The following is a 22,346-nucleotide window of genomic DNA, read 5'->3' on the forward strand; positions in this document are numbered from 1 at the left end:
GAAAATCAACTGTTGGCTTTAATTATTGCATACATCTTCATTTCTAGGACTAGGAAAATTTCAACTGATAAATATACATTTCATCAGAATGCCTTTGGCTGAAATATACCATTAGCACATTCTTCAAAGTTACAACAAAAGTCTTAGAAATGTTAAAAAGGGATTTTTTTCCTTTACTAAAATAAAGGAGTGCACCCCCCACCCCAACAAGGCGCTAGGACTGACAGACGGGAACTCTTGGCTGTGCAAAGCAGAGCGTTGATTACAGTAACAGAAAGAAGTCAGGACAGGAGTGGGGAGCCTGCATAGCACTCAGTGAGAGGTATGGGAGGCGGCTGCAGCAGAGTCAGGTCAGCATGTCCCAAAGGCAGCAGCAGCAGAGTGCGGTCCAGCAGGCCGTCAGGCAGGCGCTCTCACCCGTGTCATCCCTCCGCCGCTCCTCCACGACGTACACTGCAGGGACAGGAGAGCTCAGTCAGTCAAAGAGCAGCACAGCAACGCCCAACAGCAGCCAACCATGTCTGCCGGCCTGGCACAGCCGTGGTGCCCCTCTGCACCCCACTGCTCACTTTGGGTGGCCCACACTTGCTGGAGACAAGCTGGTGCACTCTCAGGAGGGGCGGTGGCGAACTCCAGTGCTGGGTGCCACAGCCCCTCAGGCCACAGTTTCATCGCTGCAGCAGCACCCTGTGAGGACCTGCTGCCCCTCCCATCACTGCAGCTCCCCTCAGACAGGAAGGGTCCCTGGGGAAATCACTTCTTCCTGCAGCCGGGCCAAGGCTGCTGGGACTGCGCAATGTTACGATGCCAACATAAGCAGCCAGCGCAGGTCAGCCAGGACCAGACTGCTGTTATGTTGCAGACGGTTACTGAGCAAGAAAACAGGTTCAGCCTGGAATCATCTGCTCTGAGTGAGCTGCCCTCCCAGGAGCGCTGGTGCCTTAAGCTTCCCTGCCCCACTCCCTCACCCTGCGGCACAGCACCCATGGGTGCCCCGGCTGCAGCCAATGCCCCTCCAGGCCCAGCACAGTTGTGCTTCCTGGGGTGGGAGGTACCCAGGCCAGGCAGTGGTGCTGGAGAGGACCCTGCACTCCTACAGCCCTTGGGGTGCTGGGGAGGGAGCAGGTGTGAGGAGAGGGTGGGTCAGGGGTGGCTAAGGGCCAAACCCCCACCCAGCCGCTCACTCACTGCTCCTCCTCAGCAGGGCAAGATGGGAAAACAGGAGAAAGCTCATGGGTCATATAAAGACAGGGAGATGGCTGACCTACTACCATCATGGGCAAAACAGGCTCAACTTGGGGCAAATTAAATTAATTTTATCACCCATTAAAATAAATTTGGGTAGAGAGGAACAAAGTCAAACATTAAAACACCACCTTCCCTCCTGCCTCCTCCATCTCCTCCCCCTAGCAGCACAGGGGAACAGAAAATGGGACCTGTGGCCTGTACGCAGCAGCTCCTCTCCTCTCTGGCGCTCCACGGAGAGGTGAGCTGTGTGACGCCTGCAGGCTGGGGGTGTTTCCCTGCAGCCTTGGCAGAGCCCATCCCCCCCCCCCCCCCAGCAATCTCTGCTCTGGGCACATGAATCTTTGGAGGGGTTGTTGGGCACCTGGCAATTGAGAAGGCAGCTCAAGGCGCTCAGCAAACAGCGCTGAGACCAGCAGGAGCAGCTGCCCCAGACCAGATCGGGCACTGCTGGGGACTGTCGCTGAGCTCCAACATGACACAGCCTTTGGGCACCTGCCAGGAGAACCTTCTCCAGCAGGGGTCCTCTCCCCTGGTCACAGGTCCTCCTGGAAACATCCACCTAATCCATAGTCCTCCACAGGTTGCAGTGAATACCCGGAGCACCTCCTCCTCTACTGTTTCTCACTCTTTAGTTCCCTCCTCTCTCTGGCACTTTCTGTCCTTTCTTAAATATGTTCTCACAGAGGCACCACCAGCTTTGCGATGTGCTCAGCAGTGTCCTGCGGTAAGCCTGTTGCAGAGCCTTGCCACCTACAGCAGGACAAAGAGGTATGGTCCCAGAAGCAGGAGGTGGTCTCAAGGTGAGATTCAGCTACTGTGTACGAATGGCTGCAGAGAGGTCGGTACAGACAAGTATGAGCTGAGGTCAGCAGTAGAGCAGCGTCCCTCCTACCTCTCAAGGCTGGAGAAAGCTCACTCTGCATTTTGGACATCGGGCAGAGGATGCTTTTGCACCAGCCAGCACCAGAGCTTGCTCTTCCCAGGCCCCACAGAAACAGCAGGGATCAGCTCTGGTTGACTGACCTACCCAATGATAAAGCCACTGCGAGGAGAGTGAGTGGAGGAGGCTGTGGGAGGACTGGTACGCAATGCCTTCAGAACCTCCCTCTCTGATAGCCTCCACAGCTGAGGCCAGGGAACACTGACGGTGTCCATGTCCAAGGGCTCCAGGATCAGCAGCAGGCTGACTTGGAGAACAAGTGGGTGGGTTCCTTCCGTGCACAATCAAAAACCAGTTTTAGCACTGTGAAGATGATAAGAACCTGCCTGTTGCCAGGTCTGGCCAGGCCACAGGCCGGAAAGGCTGGATAGGCTCCCAGGGCAGAGTTTTCCAGGAGATGCCAGCTTCTGTAGCTACAAGCGCAGTTTGCTTGTTGTCTGTTTAGACAGGCGCTGCTAAGTCAGCTGCTTCAATAAGTAGCGGCCCCCTGACACTGCTCCAGCCCTATCACACACATAACTGCCTCCTCTCCAAGGAAGTCAGGTCAGGGATCACTGCTCCAGCTCTGCGTCCATCTTGCATGCTTGGGGACTTCCAGCTCTGCCTGCTCAGCAACCAAGGCACAGCCAGCTCTTACTGGGCTAGGAGGCAGCAATCCTTGGACACCTCACCTGCCAAGGGGCAGATGCCTGGATCAACCCCCAAACGCTCAGGGTATTGCCTCATGGTCAGAAACCATTTAAGCTCTGCCCCTTGAGGGCTGCCCAGAGGCTCCCAGAAGGCTGCTACATTACTGCACATTGCCATCTGCCTGAAAGCACAGGAGGGAGCCCCAGGTTTGGGTGGAGCTCTCCCAGCAGGGTCACCTACTGGAGACCAGCGTGCTGCCTGCTCTTTCTGCCAACCCCTGAACCCATTTGGGACAGATGAGCAGTTTACCTTTGGTTCCTCCACACTGAGCTTAGGCTATCACACCCAGAACTGCAGCAGTTTGAAGGCAAGCGTATGACCATCCTTAAACCTTTCTTGGGTCTGTTTGTTATGGTCTGCATAGGAAACGCGCCCTCACACAGGAGTCCAACCCAGGCAGGTAGTTAGTGCTGTAAGTCAAGTGGCTGAACACGTCGTGTAGAAAGGCAGAGGCCTGGGCCAGAGACAGCTTGTGTCATCAGCCTGGTCCTTCCATGAGATTGCTTTGTGCTCAGAAAAACATTCCCCCCCCTGCACTGCTTCAGTTCTCTCAAGAGCGATGGGTGGAGGATGATGTGCTCTGGCTTACGTGATAACCAAAATCCTGCTAACATCAGGGTGGGACGGAGAGAAAGAGCACAGTAACCCCCCCAAATATCCATCCTCAGGGTACAGTCTGTAACCCCAAGCCTCAGGCAGCCTCCCTCTTGTGAACGGGAGTAACAGAGGAGGCATCTGCTGTGCAGGCACAGCCCAGCTCCAGAGGAGCTGCTGCATGGCACTGGCAGAGCACCACTGTCCATCCTTCCCTCCAGGGCTCTGCCAGCTGCCTGTCAGCATTTGGTCACAGCATGCGGTGCCCATGCTGCAGGAACGGCAGGGTGGAAGCACATCTCTCCTCCGTACAGCCCCAGAAGGAGGTGGCTGCGCTGGAGCAGGAGAGGGGCCACGTGCTCTCCTCCCCCAGGAGCTGCTGGCCCTGCCTGCCCCTGCAGAGCCAAAGCAGGCATCTCCAGGCAGGAACAGATTGGGACTGGATGGAAAACTGGCTCCCATGCACAGACCAGAGCCCTGTAGGCTTGTTGGGCAGTGCTGCAGCGGTGGGGGAAGCTGCATGACCTCCTCCCCACAGCCTCTGGCCAGGGCAGGGCTGCGCCCAGGGCCAGCAGCCCTGCCAACCGGCAAGAAGCACCGAACAAAGTCATTGACTTGTGAACCCAGCACCCTGGCCGCCTCCTGCGATCCAAGAGAGCCTATTTCATCCCTTTGAAAGGGTGGACCACAGACCCATCCCATCCAAAAGGGGAATCTGTCCCAAGGCAGACAGGACTTTGGTCAGATCCTACCCTCCTACTTGCCTACAGCCCCAAATTTGCACTCAAAACCATGCATGGAAGACTCGCAAAGGCTTCACATTCAAAAGCACAAATACTTGTGAGCGTTTGATCTTATACGGCATTGTATCAGTAGCTCTCTATTCACTGCCTGTTCTCCCTGGTGAGGCGACCCAAGTCCGCTTGTTCCCCTACAGCTCCGCGCAGTGCAAGGCCCCAGGGCAGTGGGCTATAGTGGTCCCCGACCACTCAGCAGCATTAAAGAAGGGAGCTGTGCCCTGCTGTCCAGGGGAGAAGCTGGCTTAGCAGAGCTGCCCATACTGTTTTGCTTTCCTTCCCTGACCAGCACTGCTGGGAGCCACTGGATACCCTGACATTTGATCCGTTTACCCTCCTTGGCTGAGCAGCCTTCCCTGCAGCAGACAGAGCTGCCCTTCTGTCTGGCTTAACACACCGAGTTGTGATGAGAAGCGAGCCCTGGCGCCACACAATGTCTTTGTGCAAACCCAGTCACAGGACTGCGCTGTTCAGGAAGGAGAGCAGCAGGGCAGAGCTGCGCAGAACAAGTTCTGTTTGCAAGGACTGGAGGCGACACCAGTGCGTTTCAGGCTGGGAAAAACCTTTAGGCTTTTTTTCCTCCCTGGTGGATCCAGGCGCTCTGGAAAGCGGCTGACTCTTTGGTGCCTTTGTTTCCTCTGAGAAGGTCCTTTCGCAATGAGTGAAGGCAAAACACATACCAAACGCTCCAAGAGTCATGACGATGACGTGCAGTTGTTTGGCAGGACAGAGTGCACACACAACAGGTAGAGATGGCCAAGAGCTCCTCAGCCATGCTCTCCTGCCTGTGTTCAGAGGAGAGAGGATGCTTACCAGCTCCTGCCATCCCTCATAGCAAACAGCTCAGGAAGCTTTGGAACCAGGTCCCTATGCTGGAGCCCTGAGGCAGCTCTGGTTTCTAACCACCTGCCAGGTGCCATTCAAGCTGTCCTGCTTTGGAGCCGTGGAGACCTGGATCGCTGCTGCCAGAGCATTGCCATACCCAAAACTGAGACATCCAGATCTGCACAGCAGAAGGGGGCTGGGAGGATTTTTAGGGAAGCACTGGTTCTTGGGAGTTTGGAGGCAGCAGAGCAACTCTGACCTCTGGAAAACGCCAGCAAGAACAGATACCACAGAACTTGCTCCAGAGCAAAGTCCTTGCAGCTTCAGACTGAGTGAAACCCAGGGGAACCCGACACCCTTACCTGCCCCAGAAAAAATTCTGCAGCACGTGACACTCCCAAATCTGGTGGACAGCATAAGGTTGCACTGCTTTGGGGGGTGGCTCACTCACCCTCAGCTCCCTTGCTAGAGCAGCTGAGATGGATTGAGCGCTCTCAGGCAGACGCCACCTGGCCTGAGGGTGAGTACCCTGTCCTCTGAGCAGGAAGGTATGGCACTGCACACCAAGTACAGGCAGACCTAGCTAGCCAGCTGCTCTGGCAAGCCTCCGGCAGGCATCTGCTGAGCGGAGCAGGCCACGTCGCTGCAATGCAAACCATGGGCTGGAGGGCAGTTACTAGTTTCAGTCACTCCAGTCAAGCTCATCTTCGCCTGGTTGAAGGCGGCCGTATCTGTAGCCGCAGCCAAGGCACCGTGCAGGGAAGAGCTCTAACACCGCTGTGTTTTACTGCTAGAGTTAAAACAATGATGCTTTCTGGTAGCTCAGCACTAAGCTACCAAGGAGCAATGCTTGAGCAGGCAGAAGCCATGAGCTGTCATATGATACACTAACATTGACAAGTGCTCCGCTGCAGCACACAAACTAGTAAAGGATTTTGCTGGTTAGTCAGCAACTTGCAAAGAAGTTGGTGAAATCTGCTGGAGGATGGGTCTGTATAGCCTTCCCCACCCCAAAGCAGAGTTGAAATGAATGCTGCCCTTGTGCAATTTTTAGTAGCTGTCCCTGACTGCAGGCATACAAGCAGAGTTTGCCTGAAGTATTTATGATTAATCCATTAGAAGTTTTAAACTACAGCCAAGTGTCAAGGACATACTGACAAAGCATGTTCAAAGCATGTGTAAAGTGCTGTTATGAAACACTTGCTGAAATATTAAACAAAATGGCTTTTCCAAATTTGGGCCTGTGCAGTATGAGAACAGCACTTGCACTACATGGCCCCCCAGCTGACTCGCATCGGATGCTGCCTCTCTGCACAAGTGGGTCAAAGCGACAGCGGGCATCACTCCTCCCCTGCCAGGCAGCACCTTCGGCCACCTGCGCGGCACCGCTGCTGGCAGCTCGTGCTAGAATGGTCTGCGCTGAACTACCCGATACACAGGCACAACTGGCCACTAACAGTTCGGGGCAGGGCTGGGACAGAAGGGATAGTAGCCACGGCAAGAGCTTTCTGGAACTCACCATGGGTTTGGGGGGTATGCCTTTCTGTTAGAAGCAGTGGAACAGCACCGGAAAGAGACCACGTCCTTTCACTCTCTCCTGCTAAAAGCTGGAAGTCATTTAAACCAGCAGCACATTGCAGCACAAGTACCTTTCTGCAGAAACCCTCTGAGAAAAAGCTGTGTTTCTCCCCTGTGCAAGGGGTACTGTACTTTACTCAACGCATTCACCTTAAAAATTCAAGGAAAGCCCCAAAGAAGGCCATTTGAAATACACATTTGAAAAGTCCCTGCCTTCCACTGCAGTTTCTCTCCAGAGCAATAAAGTCTTGAGGGCAGTTCTCTGCCACAGCCAGCTCATGGGAGGTGGTGTCAACCACTGCTGCGGTTTGGGAGGAAAGACACTTGCCACTGAAAGTTTTCAGACTTTGAGAGCATCTGGGCAATACTCTAAATAACACCACCACCTCTCCCTTACAGTTCGAGTTTAATGATCACTTTCTTTTAAGCTTCATCAATGCTTCAGAAGTTGCAGCTCTGTGGCTGTCACCAGACAAATTGCCAGAGGAACTTTAAACACAGCCATACAGCATTGCTAAAAAGCTTTTCTCGTCAACCAGCTGGGTGTGGGGCTTATACAGGAGAGGATAAGAGCAGAACAGGTGAAGGTTGGTCAACTATTCACTTACAGCTACCAAAGTGCATAGGGTAAAAACCAGTTCAAGGGAAGGGTAGATAACTATTCCCAGCCAAGCCCCTCATTAAGCTGGAGACATCCTATACCAATCCTCTCATTTTGGACACTGTGCAACTGAACATCAGCTTCAAAGCACTAACACAGAAGTACCCAAGGAAATCAAAAGTGCATGGTAGCACCTTTATTCACTCTTCCCAGACTATGCATTAGTGCTACTGTAAATGCAGAGGATCTCCTGTAAACAGCACAGTAAGAGACAGTGTAACAAAACCCTAAGCACCTTACTCAAACCTCTTAAAATAATTTCTTTAGGAAGTCTTGCACAGCACATTACTGATGCAAGCCACCCAACATCTTCCCAACTCACTTCAGCCAGCAGTTTTCCATTAACAGAGATCAAGTTTTCTAGTGGAATAGCTTTGCCAACAAAATCCCAACCCAAAAATACGTAAATTAAGGGAACTGCTGGTTTTGTATGTTTCTTCTCAGAAGCCTGAATGCCTCCAAGCTAAAGCCACTCAGTTTGCTGTGGCAAGGCTTACTGGGGACTTCATTAGCTGTTTTATGCCTCTCTTTTATCCAAGGTTACTCCAAAGATGTCTTATGACGTGCCAGAGTCCGGTGGTCCGATAGAGAAGAGAGACAAAGGTGATGTCTCTCAGAGGCACCATACAAGCACTCAATTTTAGGCTCAAGTTTTGATGCTCCCATTGTTTTTTTCTAAAACAGGATGGGAGAGATGAGTAGACCCTCCCATCTTTTAATCAGCCCTAAAGAGCTTAGATCACAATGAATCATACTTACCCCGAAAACGGTAGCACTCCCTGTAATCACACAGTACCAGCCTGCACAATCCAGTGCAAATAACTCCCACTTTGTTTTTAAAACAAATACTACAATACCTTGTTATTTCATGTACAGTCTGCTTTATCTTAAGCATACACATTTTGTTTCTTCTCATACCTAATTGATATATTAATCATTAACTCCATGAGGGAAAGGCATGAGCAGTACTTTTCACCCAGCTGGGTACAAAGTAAAATCGTGACCTTAGACTGTAGTGCTCCTTATCGCAGTGCTTTACTGGGTCTGCAAAGATTGCAGCAGAAGGATTCCAGCTTTGATTACAGAACCAGCCCATCCTGTCCCAGGGCCTAGGCACAGACATCACTGTTAAGGTACCGACTTACCCATGTGGGGAACCGCCCCCCCCCAACAGAAAGCAGGCAGTGACAGCGCCCGAGAGCCCTTGAGCTCTGCAAGCACTCCCAGAAATCTTGCTGCACATCACCGGGGGCCCTGGCACTTGTCTAGGTATTTCAGGTATGACATCCAGGCAGACAGCCAGCAAGCAAATGCTCACTTCAGGCAAGCCAGGGAGCAGGCTCACCCAAGATGTCAGCTGCCGGGGGAGGAGAGGTACGTGCACTTCCAGGGTTGGCCCAGCCTAGAACCAGCCAGCTGCAGAGATACTTTCCTCTTCCTAAGGCAAGAGGGCTAGGAGCATGAGAAAAAGCAGTAAGTCTTGACATTTACTTCTCCTTTAGCTCCAGCTGTGTGCTAGCACACAGACCTGCTCTGCATGCAAACAAGTTACGCTCCTAGCTGCTGTAAGCTATTAGGCAAGGCCTGGAGCACGCAAGAGGAAGCAGCAACAAGCAGTTTACCAACCACTGTTACTGCAGACCAAAAACTCTCCCTGTGGTATCTGAATGGCTGTTTGCCATAGAAACAACTGTTCAGAGCATAAGTATTAACTAATACCATAGTCGTCTTGTCTGGGAGGAAGGAGGCAGCAGAGAAGGGACCACATGTGAATAAAGTGTTTTTTATTACACGCCACTTCTGCACCAAGAGCTTTGTTTTTGCTTCTCTAGCCAGCAAGCAAGAAGTCTTGCTTAAAACTACACAACACCATTTTAATAATAATTTCTTACAGGGTTAAGTGCTGCCTGCAGCAGATTGCAAGGGAAGGAACATTCCTGCCTTTCAGTTCCCACAAGTCTGAGAAGCTCTTAGGGTCACCCTAGAGAGCTGTTTCCGCTTTCAGGGAGATGACCAGGCAAAACATTTCAGGGAAATTACCATGCAGGCGTGCCAAGTGAGCACTTTCCAGAGCCAATGCTGCACTGGCTGCATTTCACACAAGGGTAAAGTTGTTCCCCTCTCACACACTACATGTGCTCCAAACATGGGTTATGTCGGATCATAAATCGTGCAGAGGATTTTTTGGAGCTGGGAAAGAGGTGAGTTTCCTCACCTGAGCACACAGGTATGGGACTCAGAGATCTTTGAGATAATGAAAGTGATACTAATCAGCATTTATGGAGTATAGATGTACCCAGGAAGGATTCAACATCTTTAAAAAGCAGGGCTACAAGCACTCCTTATAGAAGAAAAGCATACTGTATGTACTAAGTACTCAAGTCTCTGCAGGATGTCAGCAGGCATCGGCCAGCTCTCCAAAGCACTATAAACCCCATCACACAGGTCAGAAAGTGTTCCGGAGACATGCCATATAAAAAACCAGCTTCTCCTCAGCTCAAAAGTACAATAATTCAGGGCTTCAGACACTTTGGTTTTCTTCTAGACTGCAACAGATGCAGAGACGTCTCCCAAAACTACAGAATTCGAGAACTTCCTCTTTTTAACATCAGTGAAATGTTGATTTCCTGTTAAAGCAAGGAGGCATTTTCCACCAAGTCAACTGCAGGGCTAAGAACAGCACATTCCTCAACTTAAGACAGTGCTTTCACTGAAAATCAGCATCAGTCCTAGATTTAAACAAGATCTGCCTTGGAGGGATTTACATATCACAAACTCAGTCTTACAAGGGTCTTGCAAGAGTGTTCTGGATGACAGCCAGGAGGGACAACGTCCAGTTTTAAAGCAAAGGGAACATGCCACAATGAGTACTCACTCAGGGTAGCAAGACTCTGCTTGAGCAGTCCCCCCGGGGCTCGAGTACCACAATCTGTGCAGCACTTGCAATGCTGGAAAAAGGCTTTACACAATTTGCTTCTCACCCAGACGAGGAGCCCAGCTGACGAGGATCATCCGGAACAGCAGCCTCATTTAATTCTGTCCACTCTGGAGCCAGCCTTAGCCTCATTTAGCCAGTTTGTCTGAAGCATGTTTTCAGATACAAGACCTGAATCTAGAAATCCTTTTCTTTGCATCAGGATTTTCTCAGATTATGCCTTCCTTGGGGGTGAAAAGCAGCAAAGGTGAAGTCAGCCATCAGCCCCAGGACAGCAAACAGCCCCCACCGTTTGTGCAGTCAGCTGACACGAGCCAGGGACAGGAGGAGGTATGATACAGCAGTCTTGGGGAGAGAGAACACCAGGTTTGAATGCATATTACTGTACACAATATGAGAAGCAGATAAGAGGAGAATGGCCAAGTGAGATTTTTTTTCTTCTTTTTTTGGCAGGACACCAGCTGTCTGGAGTTGCAGGTCCTGAAGGTTCAGTAACAGTTTAAATGCTCTGACAGACTGCTTGGAAAGGGTCAATATACAGAGAGAAAGCCTGCTGGAATCACTACATGCTGCCCTCTAAATAAACTTCTGCTGAGGAAGGCTCAGCTCCACACTGTTTGAGAAGCATGGAGGTAACCACTGAAAGGCACCAGAAAACCTAACCAGAGCAATGAGGACCCACTCCCTTCCAGAGAGACCCATGAAGAGGAAAAATCCACCCCTCTAGCAAAAGGCAGTGACTGCATCTAGGTGACCTGTTATTCTCGCAGCTGGCCAAACATTAGGAGGCAGGCAGCATCACTGTGACTATTACTCTTATCACAGCTGGCTTTGCTACAAGTAATCAACCTCCAGAAATAAGATTTCCACCCTGTGTGTACAACAGGTCAAAAGGCACTAACTGAGCTTTGTTTGCTTTCGGTTGGAAGGAAGGCTGCTGACAGAGCCCGGTTCCCTTTGACACAGCGTAGAACTGCCCCATCCATTACATTGTTATGTATCTGGGGGGGGTGGGGGTGGGGGTGGAGGTGGGGGTGGGAGGGAAATTAAGCTGGGCAAATTGCTAACATCAGTTAGTGCTTTCAAAATTAGTATGTCACTTCGCACTTTGGCTCATTCCACTTCTTTTTAAAGCATACCATTATCAACAGTCACCTGTTTATTACATTTCACCTCTAATTTATATAGACAAGAAAGTACCTGACCAGTCAGCAGATACTGTGGCTTCCTTATGCCAGTTGATACGGAGTTATCCTATAATGAAAGTACTGGTGGGGAAATGAGCTATTTTCTGGAATGGGATATTTTCTTCCTCCTAAACAAGCCCCTGCTGCTCAAGAAGGTCTGGGTCCTTATGCTGCCATGGAGCTGCACCTGGGCATGGATGAGGAGTTGACCCAAGAGCTTATGGGTCAGGATTAAAGGGAGCACAGGGGACATCATAGCAGGCATCTGCTACAGGCCACCTGACCAGGAAGAGCCAGTGGATGAGGCCATCTATAGGCAGACAGGAGCAGCCTCATGTTCACAAGCCCTGGTCCTCATGGAGGACTTCAACCACCCTGGTATCTGTTGGAGGGACAACACAGCAGGGCACAAGCAATCCAGGAGGTTCCTGGAATGCATCAATCATAACTTCCTTCTCCAAGTGACAGAGGAGCCAACAAGGAGAGGTGCCATGCTGGAACTTGTTCTCACCAATAAGGAGGGGCTGGGTGGGGAATGTGAAGCTCAAGGGCAGCCTTGGCTGCAGTGACCATGAAATGGTGGCGTTCAAGATCCTCAGGGTAGCAAGGAGGGTGCACAGGAAGCTCACTGCCCTGGACTTCAGGAGAGCAGACTTTGGCCTCTTCAGGGACCTGCTTGGTAGAATACCATGGGACAATGCCCTGGAAGGAAGAAGGGCCCAAGACAGCTGGCTAGTATTCAAGGGTCATCTCCTCCAAGCTCAGGTGCAATGCATCCCGACAAAGAGGAAGTCAGGGAAAAGCACCAGGAGGCCTGCATGGATGAACAAGGAGCTCCTGGACAAACACAAAAAGGAAGCTTACAGAGGGTGGAAGCAAGGGCACATAGGCTGGGAAGAATACAGAGAAACTGTCCAAGCAGCAAAGGATCAGGTTAGGAAAGCTAAAGCCCTGATAGAATTAAATCTGGCCGGGGACGTCAAGGGCAACAAGAAAAGCTTCTCTAGGTATGTTAGTGATAAAAGGAAGACAAGGGAAAGTGTGGCCCCCCTCAGGAATGTAATGGGAGACCTGGTTACCCAGGATATGGAGAAGGTTGAGGTACTCAATGAATTTTTTGCTTCACCAGCAAGTGCTCTAGCCATACGACTCAAGTTGCAGAAGGCAAAGGCAGGGACGGGAAGAATGAAGAACCACCCACCATAGGAGAAGATCAGGTTCAAGACCATCTAAGGAACCTGAAGGGGCACAAGTCCACAGGACCTGATGAGGTACATCTACGGATCCTGAGGGAACTGGCAGATGAAGTGGCCAGGCCACTCTCCATCATATTTGGGAAGTCATGGCAGTCTGGTGAAGTTCCCAGTGACTGGAAAAGGGGAAACAGAACCCCCATTTTTAAGAAGGGAAAAAAGGAAGACCCAAGGAACTACAGACCCAAGGAACTACAGGCCGTCAGTCTCACCTCCATGCCTGGCCAGATCATGGAGCAGATCCTCCGGGAAACTATGCTCAGGCACATGGAAAATAAGGATGTGATTGGTGACAGCCAACACAGCTTCACTAAGGGCAAATGGTGCCCGACAAACTTGGTGACCTTCTATGATGGGGTTACAGCACTGGTGGATAAGGGCAGAGCAACTCGTGTCATCTACCTGGACTTGTGCAAAGCAGTTGACACTGTTCTGCACAACATCCTTGTCTCTAAATTGGAGACACAGACGGAGACTCCACAACTTCCCTGGGCAACCCGTGCCAGTGTTTGATCACTGTCACAGTAGAAAAGTGTCATCTTGTGTTCAGAAGGAACCTCCTGTGGTTTAGTTTGTGCTCATTGCCTCTAGTCCTGCCACTGGACACTACGGAGAAGAGTCCAGCTCCTTCTTCTTCATTCCCACCCATCAGGTATTTATATATACAGATAGGTCCCCCTGAGCTTTCTCTTCTCCAGGCTGAAGAGTCCCACCTGTCTCAGCTTCTCCTCATATAAAGATGCTCTGGTCCCTTAATCATCTTCTCAGCCCTTCTCTGACAATTCAAGCCTGCCCCAAGTCCCATGAGAGCTATGGGTGCCAGAGTAAAACAGCATACCATATCAAGGGGACATGGCACACAGATGGACCAGCTAGCTGTCAAGTTACACTGTCCTCCTTCCCCAGAAATCTGGTGTTTTCCACAGAACAGTAATAGCTTCAGAAAAAAACAAAAGCCCAGGAATTATTCCAATGGCACTACGAGATCCCTTGGACAGACACCAATGGGCTCAAGAAGACTGATGCACATTAATTCAGTAGGAACTGTACATTTGAATATTACAAGCTTTAACTGTGCCGCTTTCGACTGAAACTTAGCTACTGGAAGACAGGCAGAATGAGAGTTGTGGCAAATCTAAAGCCAGCAAAAAGCAGGTATAACAACCTCAGCATAAGGATTCCCTTGAGGGATCAGCATTGAGGACAATCAGCAGTATCTTCCAACAGCCAGAGAACTGCTAGAGACACAACAGCAAAGTAAAGTAGGAAAACAAGCTACAAACAGAATCACTACTTCAAACAAGTCTCCACCTCCCCCAACTCCATTAGGGCCAGATGCTGGTAACCATATTACTTCAAGGTCAACATGTACTCACGCATTTGCAAGCCAGAAAGGGTCACGATCACATCACACCACAGCTGCTAGGCATACCTGTATTTTTAGGCCCATCTGCATACACTGGTCCTGGAGGCGGAGGTGCATTTTGCCATCCATACTGGGGATAGCCTTGATAACCTGGCTGGCCTGGCTGGTATGGCCCAGTAGGTCCAGGAGGATAGCCTGGGTACGGGCCAGGAGGACCACCCGGTTGCTGTGCATAGGGTGGGTATGGGGCAGTCGGGCCCGGGCCAGGGTAAGGTGGAGGATTTTCGTAGTTCATGTGGGATGCAGAATCTGTCCTGCAGAAGAAAGAAAACGGAAGAACTGTTTTAGTTTTGTCTGCTTCATCCATGACCATATAATTCTCATTTCAGACTGCTCTCCAGAGGGCCCTACATTAAGGGTGAGAAACAGACCTCAAAATACCTAGTCAAACAGAGAGTTTATTTTTAACCCTTTCGCAGGGGCAGAGACTGAAATGATTTCTTTTAAGTGACACGTGTTTAGCTCAGCAGCAGTGACTTGCTGCTTTCCAGTCATGCATTAGCTACTCACCCTAAGACATTTAACATTCTTGTAACTGCAAAGCAAAATTGTCTGCTTCTACTCATTATTAAGTTGTTTTTAAGAGACTTAGGAGTGATTACTTCATGCTTATGTCAATATTAAAAAAAGAAAAACATGCATAAACGCAGCCTGTTCCAGACATGTTTGGTAGCCTTGACAGGAAAAAGAGTGAACACAAATGTCCGTTCACTTCTGCTAATTGTTACAGCCATCTAGGTCAGCACTCTGGAGCAAGACTGTATATGAATAATTTCCTGATGACACTGTAACCCAGCACATTGCATATTCTTCCAGTAATGCACAACTGAATCATTAGCACAAGCAACCAGGACCTTGGCCTCAGTCTCACTTAAAAGGCAACATTAAAGACACCTCAGAGAGTTGATGTTTATAAAACCTATCTAATGTATTACTCATGGTACAGCCATCAAAATACAAGATTGTTGCAATGATGCAACTACAATTAACCTCTAAGCAGCATGACTAAGCAAACCATTTCTTATGTTTGGTTTCTGAAGCTTCTCCCTGTTTGAGAAATAGAAGTGGCCTTAATACCATGTGTTCAGGAACCATCCTGACTGAAGTAGCTGTACTCTGCAATTTCCTTTTACCATCACAGTGTGCAGATGGGTCACCATTTCCCCCTTGCTGCACACCTCCTCCCACACACCACAGGCTTCTGGGAGAAATACCAGGAGCACAATTTGCCTCTGCTGAGGCTTGCTGCTGCCAGCATAGAGCAGGAGAAGTTGACAAGCAGGATCCTCTTTGGACAGTGATGGAAAGGGCAAGCAGTAAGGCTAGACTGACCTGGATGGTGAGTACTGTGCAGCCACTCTTGGGGACATGCAGATTTCGAGTTCAGAGACAACCATTAGCACATCTAGACTGAGCTCTGGTGTGACGCAGATTAAAGAATTTCACCTTTGTAACTCTATAGCAAGCCCAGAGCAGTCATCTGCCGGGCAGAAGCCAAGTGAGTCAAGGCTCTGGGGCTATGTTTAGCTGCTGCAGTTCCCGACAGCGTCGAAGTGAGCTTGCTTGGTTTACGGCTTGCTATTTCATCACCTCAGAGAGCACCAACTATCCTTCCCCAAGGAAGGATCCCTAGGCTCTCTGCTTATTTACAGGTTACTCCTGCCCAAACACCGCTAGCACGATGCTCACTGCTGTACAGGCACCATGGGTCTCTCCCACGCATGCAGCCCCGTCCCACTCTCTCAGTGACAGCCAGTCTGATCGCACAGGATACCCAGGAGAGTGCTGCCGACTTGAAACGACTCCAGAGAGGCACTCCAAGGGAACAGGGCTGACGTCCTTCCCACAATGACACTGAAAAGCCCTTCAGCCTCGGCAGCCTGCAGTTGGCATTCACCTGAATTCAGCTAATGCTCCTCTTGCTGTGCGAGCCAGGCACAGTCCCAGTTAACTTCTACAGCTGCGCTGTTACTTTCAAATGATACTTCTTAACGTCTTTGACAAGAGTTTTAACTGTTTAACCAATGCCAGGGATTAGAGGAATTTATTCTTTTTTCCATTGCCAGGCCAGCCAGACCGCTTAACTGCTCATTTCAAAACAGACAAGCACAACATACGTTTAACTTGAGGCTCTTGAACCACTGTACTGCACTGCAAAGCTTCTACAAAGTCTGCAACAAGAAAATTCTCCCTTCAGAGCCAGTGAGAGGCACGCAGCAAGCCCTACAACTCACTTCAACGCAGCAGACTAAAGAATTGGGACATAATGGGTCACTAATGTTCATCTAACACAGAAAATTATCCCAAAATAGCAACCAAAAGCAAATCCCCAAGGAAGAAGGCATCTGTAAATGCATCTGTATACCTACATACCACTGCATATGGCAAGGTAACCGTTTGGTGCCCAAGCCAGACAGGCCCAGGCAACCAGCAGACACCTGTGAACCCCCCCGAGGTTGCTCAGCCTCCCTGAGCCAGCGTACAGCTGCAGTGCCCGCTCCCAGCACGAGGGGATCCAAAGCTCTGCTGTGTGCCTTATGGAAGACTGCCTCCTGCCTCACCGGGGTGACTGCAGGACATAAGGATCAGCAGTCGTCCTCCTGAATTTAGAGATTCACCAAACCAGGGAAGAGGCACGTGGGAGGCCCCCCACTCCAGGTTGAAGAGCCCCAGCCCACTGTTTGCTCCTCAGGCAGGAGCTGGCCCCTCCACCCACCTCCCCCTTCTCTGAGCCCCTCCAGGTCTGTTCTAGGCTGTAAGTTGGCATCCCAGATACATATCTATGTATGTGTATATCTATAAACACACAAGCATTCAAAGGCAGCAAACCACAAATCATGTTTTTTGTTCATAAACCTTTTCTTAAGAACCTCCAGGGCTCAGCCTGCTTGGTGATCATTGCCAAGCTCCAGCAAAGAGTCACATTCATGACTTCGGTTTTCCAAAGCCCTCCTACCTAAGGGGACGGTCAGCTCAGCCCATCCTTTCCACTGAAGTTCAGTCAAGTCCAGTCTTCCCTTCTGTCCCTTCATATGCATCAATTAATCTATCTACATTCAATATCATTGCCATTTTAGTGCTGTAGCAAGGCTAAAAAGATGTTGCAATTCTTCAGTTGGCTGTGAACTTCAAATTCAGGCAGCGGATAACAAACTCGGCCATAACACTGGCTGTGTGGGGACTTGTGCTGGGACCCCTCCCCTCCTCAGGGAGGAGGGCTGAGGAGAAAACTGGAGAGAGTCTACTAAAAGCCAGACAGATGCCTAGGCAGAGACCTCAGAGAAACAACAGAACAGTGGAAAAGATGAAGAACGAGATTACGAAGGCCATATTCCACCAGGGCAAAAGTTACTTTTCCCCTCAAAGTTGAGGGTAAAGTAACACAACCGAGATTAGGTAAGAAGTAAAAGAGAGCATCCAGCAAGAACAGTTTCAGAGAAATCTTCAATATAGTTGCTGCTGTGATGAATGAGAAAACTCATGAAGAATTTATCAAGGCATTCATCAAACCAAGGAGGTGGTTGTGGAAACCAGGTCCTCCAGAGGTTCTAAGTACTACTTCTGTCCACGTCCCCGCAGCTCAGCCTCAGCTATGAGGGTCAGCCTTCTCGCAATGGTCTTTGTCCCCAGTTACAGTCTTGGAAAGAATTTTTCCTTGTCCCCCACTTCCACTATCAGTTACTGACATATATATACACCCTTCTCTACTTGCCCTTTTTGAACTGTGTGACTATATTTAGATTTTCCTTATTCTCATGAACTCACACATGACTTTACGTGCTTACTAGCCCTATTTACTCACCTGGGTATCTGTTTGCAAGGCAGAGACTTGAATCATTAAGCAGACATTTGTCAGAGACATACTTGAGCTCCTAGTCAAAGGTATTATCAAGCTTTGCTGTGGTTTCTCACACCAATTAGTACTTCCATGTGAGCTGCATCCCAGACCAACTCCTATAAGCTTGCATCAGGGCTCATATCTGTGGGTTTCCCAATGAGCACCTCTTGGAGACATAGCTTGAAAGGAAGGACATGCATCAGTAATACCTACTTCTTTCTGATTGCTTTAAACTTACTGCCTCATACAAGGTCAGCATACCAATGCAGCTGTTACAGAACTAGTCGGTCACTGCTCCTGACTCTCCTCTTCCAGCACACTCATGAATTTATTATCTTTTTTTTCTCCAGGCATCTCTCCCAAGCTGAGGACTCTTTGCTTCTACAAAGCCTGTCCTACTCCTTGGTCCTTCCTGCCACCCATTGCTGTGCCTTTAGTTTTACCATCTGAGAGGGAGCAAGCAGGCTGTGTGAAGCTCTGCTGCACAGTGCTGCAGCAATCTCCTGCTTTCCACTCCCAGGACAGCTCTTGCTGTATGTCAAGCCAAACACAGAGCTCAAGCTGCACTGCACTATGTAACTGCAAGATCCAAGTGGAAGTAGCTCATGTAGAGTCTGTCACTGCATACGTACAGCTAGGACTGTCACTCTCACCCGAAGTGCTCACCGAAGTACCAACGCACAGTCTCTTCCACCATTTCACTCACCAAGTATCAGACTCTTCCATTAGTCTCTGAAAAGAGCCTTAGTTTCAATGTGGGAAAGTCTCATCATCCACAAGCTGCCATCTATTTACCCGTTTTTACAGATCAGGGCATGGTGGATTATTAATCAAGTGAGATCTACCTTTATCCCATCTACATTTAGGAATCACAGGGAAGGATTTATTTTTTTCCTAAACTAGGAAAAAAGAAACTAGTAGCCTCATTTAGATATTTGACGACCACCTCACTTTGCAAGAGCGCTAGCTCTGCAGCACAGCACGACGGTCTGAACAGGTAGGACTTTTGGTCAGAAGATAACATGATGCAGTAAAACAACCAAGAATGAAGAGAACAAGGGAAAGTATTAAGAGAACAAGGGGAAGTGTGATGGAAGGAAAGCTCTTCTATTAGCACGAGGGGTTCTCAAACAAAAAGCATTCACACCCCGCCACGAAGACCCAGTTTCACCCTTTTCCCTTGCCCAAAAGGTCACTTACAAGGCCGGAGCTCCTAACCATCTCTTCTGAGGTCAGCATAATTCTGGCCTTCAAAGTGACTGGAGACCAGTATGAATCTGCTTCTACCCATTGGCACTGACACCACCTTGTCATCTTGGCAAACTGAAAAGAGCATGCATAGAAGAACCATCTCAATTTTTACACAGTAGGTGTTCACAGCTGCTAATACACCTGCAGAGAAATACCAGTCCCTACAGACAGCTGCCTGCAAGTCATGTTCTTCAAATACAATCTCCCATGTGAGCGAGTCAATTAAATGAAAAGCTGTGTATGTGAGGGGAGATGACAATTTAACCTGGCTACGGAAACAGGGTTAAATGCCTTCTGTTGCATAGGGAACAGTGCAAGAAATAGCCCTCTGAAAACAAATGGGGGATTAATAAATTAAAACAACCAAAGCAGATCAGCAGTCTGGAACACCTAGACAACCTCTCCTCCAAAAAAACCAATTAGCACATTTTAGGAACATAAAGGCAAGAAGCTGGTTTTTTTTTAGGACAACAGAACAAGCATTGCACCTCATAGTCAGGAGGAATCGCATTTTGGGCATGTCAGACATTGATTCAGCTGGCCTTTGCTGTGAGAGGCACAGATCCTGAGAAGGGCAATCGGGGCACCCTGATGTAATCCACCCCTTCCAATGCCTGCAGCGCTAGGAAGTAGTTTTCCAATACAGAGGTCTAATGGAAAGTACATTTAACAGCAACAATCCAGGTCCTGGCAACCAGCCTAGAATTTAAATTACATTTCATATAAGCAGTATCCAAATGAAAAAAAAAAATCACAAGTGGCTTTTAAATGGCCCTGGTCCTGTGTAAGAGGGAACTCTTACCAGCTTCTTTGCAAGCTCCATTTAGTGACTGTGTGAAAGGTACATTAAGGATAAAGTGTAAGAGTCCCTTCTTGCTTGGTTCGCTTCCAGGAAAAGCCTCCGCCCAGGTTTGCCCACCCACTTCACCAGGCAGCATCATCAGCCTAGAGTAATAGCTGAAGGAGAACTGGACAAGAACTGCACCCACCTTTTCTGACAAAAGCTGCTCAAAACTGTTTTACTTCATAAAATTCAGGTCTACGCAGAAGCGAAAAGCCCAACTTTGGGCTATCAAAGGAAAAGCTAGAAAATGCTGCTTTGTTCAAACTAGTCCCTTGTGAAGTCTCTGAGGCTATGGGATACACCAGTCATTAGGAAGACGTGCATTTCCGCACCTTGGTTGGAGTGGCTGCTAGCATTTCCTGCACAAAACCCCTCAGCTGCTGTTCTGAGTGGCTGAAGCCACCAGACTAGGCAGCTCTGCAGAGTGAACAGCAGTGGTTTGGATGAACAGGCATTTAACCTTCCAAGATCCTGAGCCAGGTGTTCCCTCTTCCCAGTACCCTCCAAGCCCTCTGAGACCTGAATGGAGAGCACACCTGATGTGCGAGGATGACGCTCATGTCCCTACAAACTGTCCCACCTCTCCAGTCCCCTCATCTGTCTTGCCTTCTTGGCAAAATCATGATTGATATGAATGCTTCCAGGTGATTTTGGTTTCAAAAACCTGGGTTTTCGTCAGCTCTAAAGGGCCTATAGTCACGTCGACAGTATTTGCCTCAGATGCAATGTCCTTTGTAGAGCTTCGCAGTCACAGGATCCGTCCTTGCCGCTCTGTCTCCACACGACTCTAACAATGCAGCCTCATGCCCACACAGGTTGGAATGCCAGCATTTTACTTCTACAGGCAAGCTTCAATGTCTCATCAATCATTATGAATGTACAAAACCTCTTCAGAAATACTACTCATAACTTACTGCCTAGTTTTCCTGCTTGCAATATGCTGTCCACCTACATGTTCTGCATGGCAGAAGAAAAGTATGAAGCTGAAATAGCTGCCTGTGTAGTTGCTACAATGAAGGTGTTAGCGGAAAAAAAAACCCCAAAAAACTAATCCAATGCTCTGCTACTGTTATGACATGAACCACACCCTTATGGGAAAAAATTTTCAATTTTTTCAGATGTCTGATGAAAGGTCTTAAGAACAGACGATTTAACACCACAGACTATTAATTGTGACACCAGGGAGTACCAGAGCACAGCCCCTCTACTACTATAAGCCAAGGCACTTGCTGCTGACACACCAGCTGAGACTCTGTCCAGTTACAGAAATGCTTGTGGCAAAATATTCGAAATAGCAAAGCCCTTTACACAGAAATCATTGCAGATATGGGCACTATCACCCTGGTTTCAGGTTTGGAATGCTTTTGCATGCACTGCTCTCATTCAAGTCTCTGTATGATGTGCTACTAGATACTTCCAGAAATAGATAAATATAATTTGTTCTTAAATGGATGTATTAAGGCAGTTTTAAGGTGTGACAAATACCGAAACCAAAAATCAATGAAAACATTTGATTGTCAAGTTAAACTAGAGCCTGCAAATAATAGTTAAAGAAAGAAGCTTTGTTGGTCCAACTGAGAAGAGAATGTGAAACAAACAGTATGACTAGCAAGAAAATTAATAAGCACAGTTAATACATTCATATGTGTTACTCAGATGGTGTTCTGGCAACATCCCAGCAATGAAACAGCAGCAGTCTTTCACGATAACCTCCCCAGTTCTGATACACTGATGGATTTAGTGGAAGATACTACCCTGACTGCACAGTGATTTTCTACCATCTCAAGCAGGAAACACACTGAAAGGCAACATACAGCTTCTAAGACACAGTAAAGTCAGGGTATGCAGACAGAAATACGTCCATTTTCTACAGCTAAGATCTTATTACTTGGAAAGATATTTTTGTGACAGGCTGGAAAATGAAATACAACAGAGATTTTTTTCATTCTCGTTTCCTCACTTTTTCTGCTTTTCCACATCCTACCTGCAGTTGTAACACAAGGCTTTTCTTTGCCTGTAGGGCATATGCAAGAATCTTTTAATGGCTGCTTGTCACAGGGCACAAGCAAGTACCAGTTGTCACGAAACCAAGAAAGCCTTTGCCTTATTCTGTCAGAGGTTGAAGAGAAGTTCAGGGTACTGCCCTCAAGAGCTCGTAAGACCCAATAAAGCCACAACAATGCATTACAATGCTAATGTAGAAATATATCTTTCTCATATGCAAGTGAAAGAAATGTCAGCTTTTGTTTAGTAGTGGCAGTGCCTGGCATAAGGAATAC

At 48.8% G+C, this 22,346-nt stretch overlaps 1 protein-coding gene and 1 long non-coding RNA gene across 4 annotated transcripts in view; one reads left to right on the forward strand and one right to left on the reverse strand.

The window, feature by feature from the left end:
• CYSTM1 (cysteine rich transmembrane module containing 1) overlaps nucleotides 1-22,346 on the reverse strand; it is a 25,134-nt gene continuing 2,788 nt past the window's right edge. For 2 of the 3 annotated variants that reach the window (XM_075766269.1, XM_075766270.1), the window contains exons 2-3: nucleotides 14,141-14,388; nucleotides 1-453 (exon numbers count right to left, since the gene is read on the reverse strand). In XM_075766269.1, coding sequence (XP_075622384.1) covers nucleotides 347-453; nucleotides 14,141-14,369 — 336 coding nt within the window. In that variant the 5' untranslated portion in view covers nucleotides 14,370-14,388 and the 3' untranslated portion in view covers nucleotides 1-346. Of the gene's footprint in view, nucleotides 454-14,140; nucleotides 14,389-19,711; nucleotides 19,766-22,346 lie in introns of those variants that run through there. The other variant, XM_075766268.1, reaches the window with a different exon arrangement.
• LOC142603815 (uncharacterized) overlaps nucleotides 15,398-22,346 on the forward strand; it is a 14,148-nt gene continuing 7,199 nt past the window's right edge. The window contains exon 1 of the long non-coding RNA XR_012837690.1: nucleotides 15,398-15,473. This is a non-coding gene — a long non-coding RNA (uncharacterized LOC142603815). The remainder of the gene's footprint in view (nucleotides 15,474-22,346) is intronic.

The sequence above is a fragment of the Balearica regulorum genome, chromosome 14 (genome assembly GCF_011004875.1).
Source record: "Balearica regulorum gibbericeps isolate bBalReg1 chromosome 14, bBalReg1.pri, whole genome shotgun sequence".
NCBI lineage: Eukaryota > Metazoa > Chordata > Aves > Gruiformes > Gruidae > Balearica > Balearica regulorum.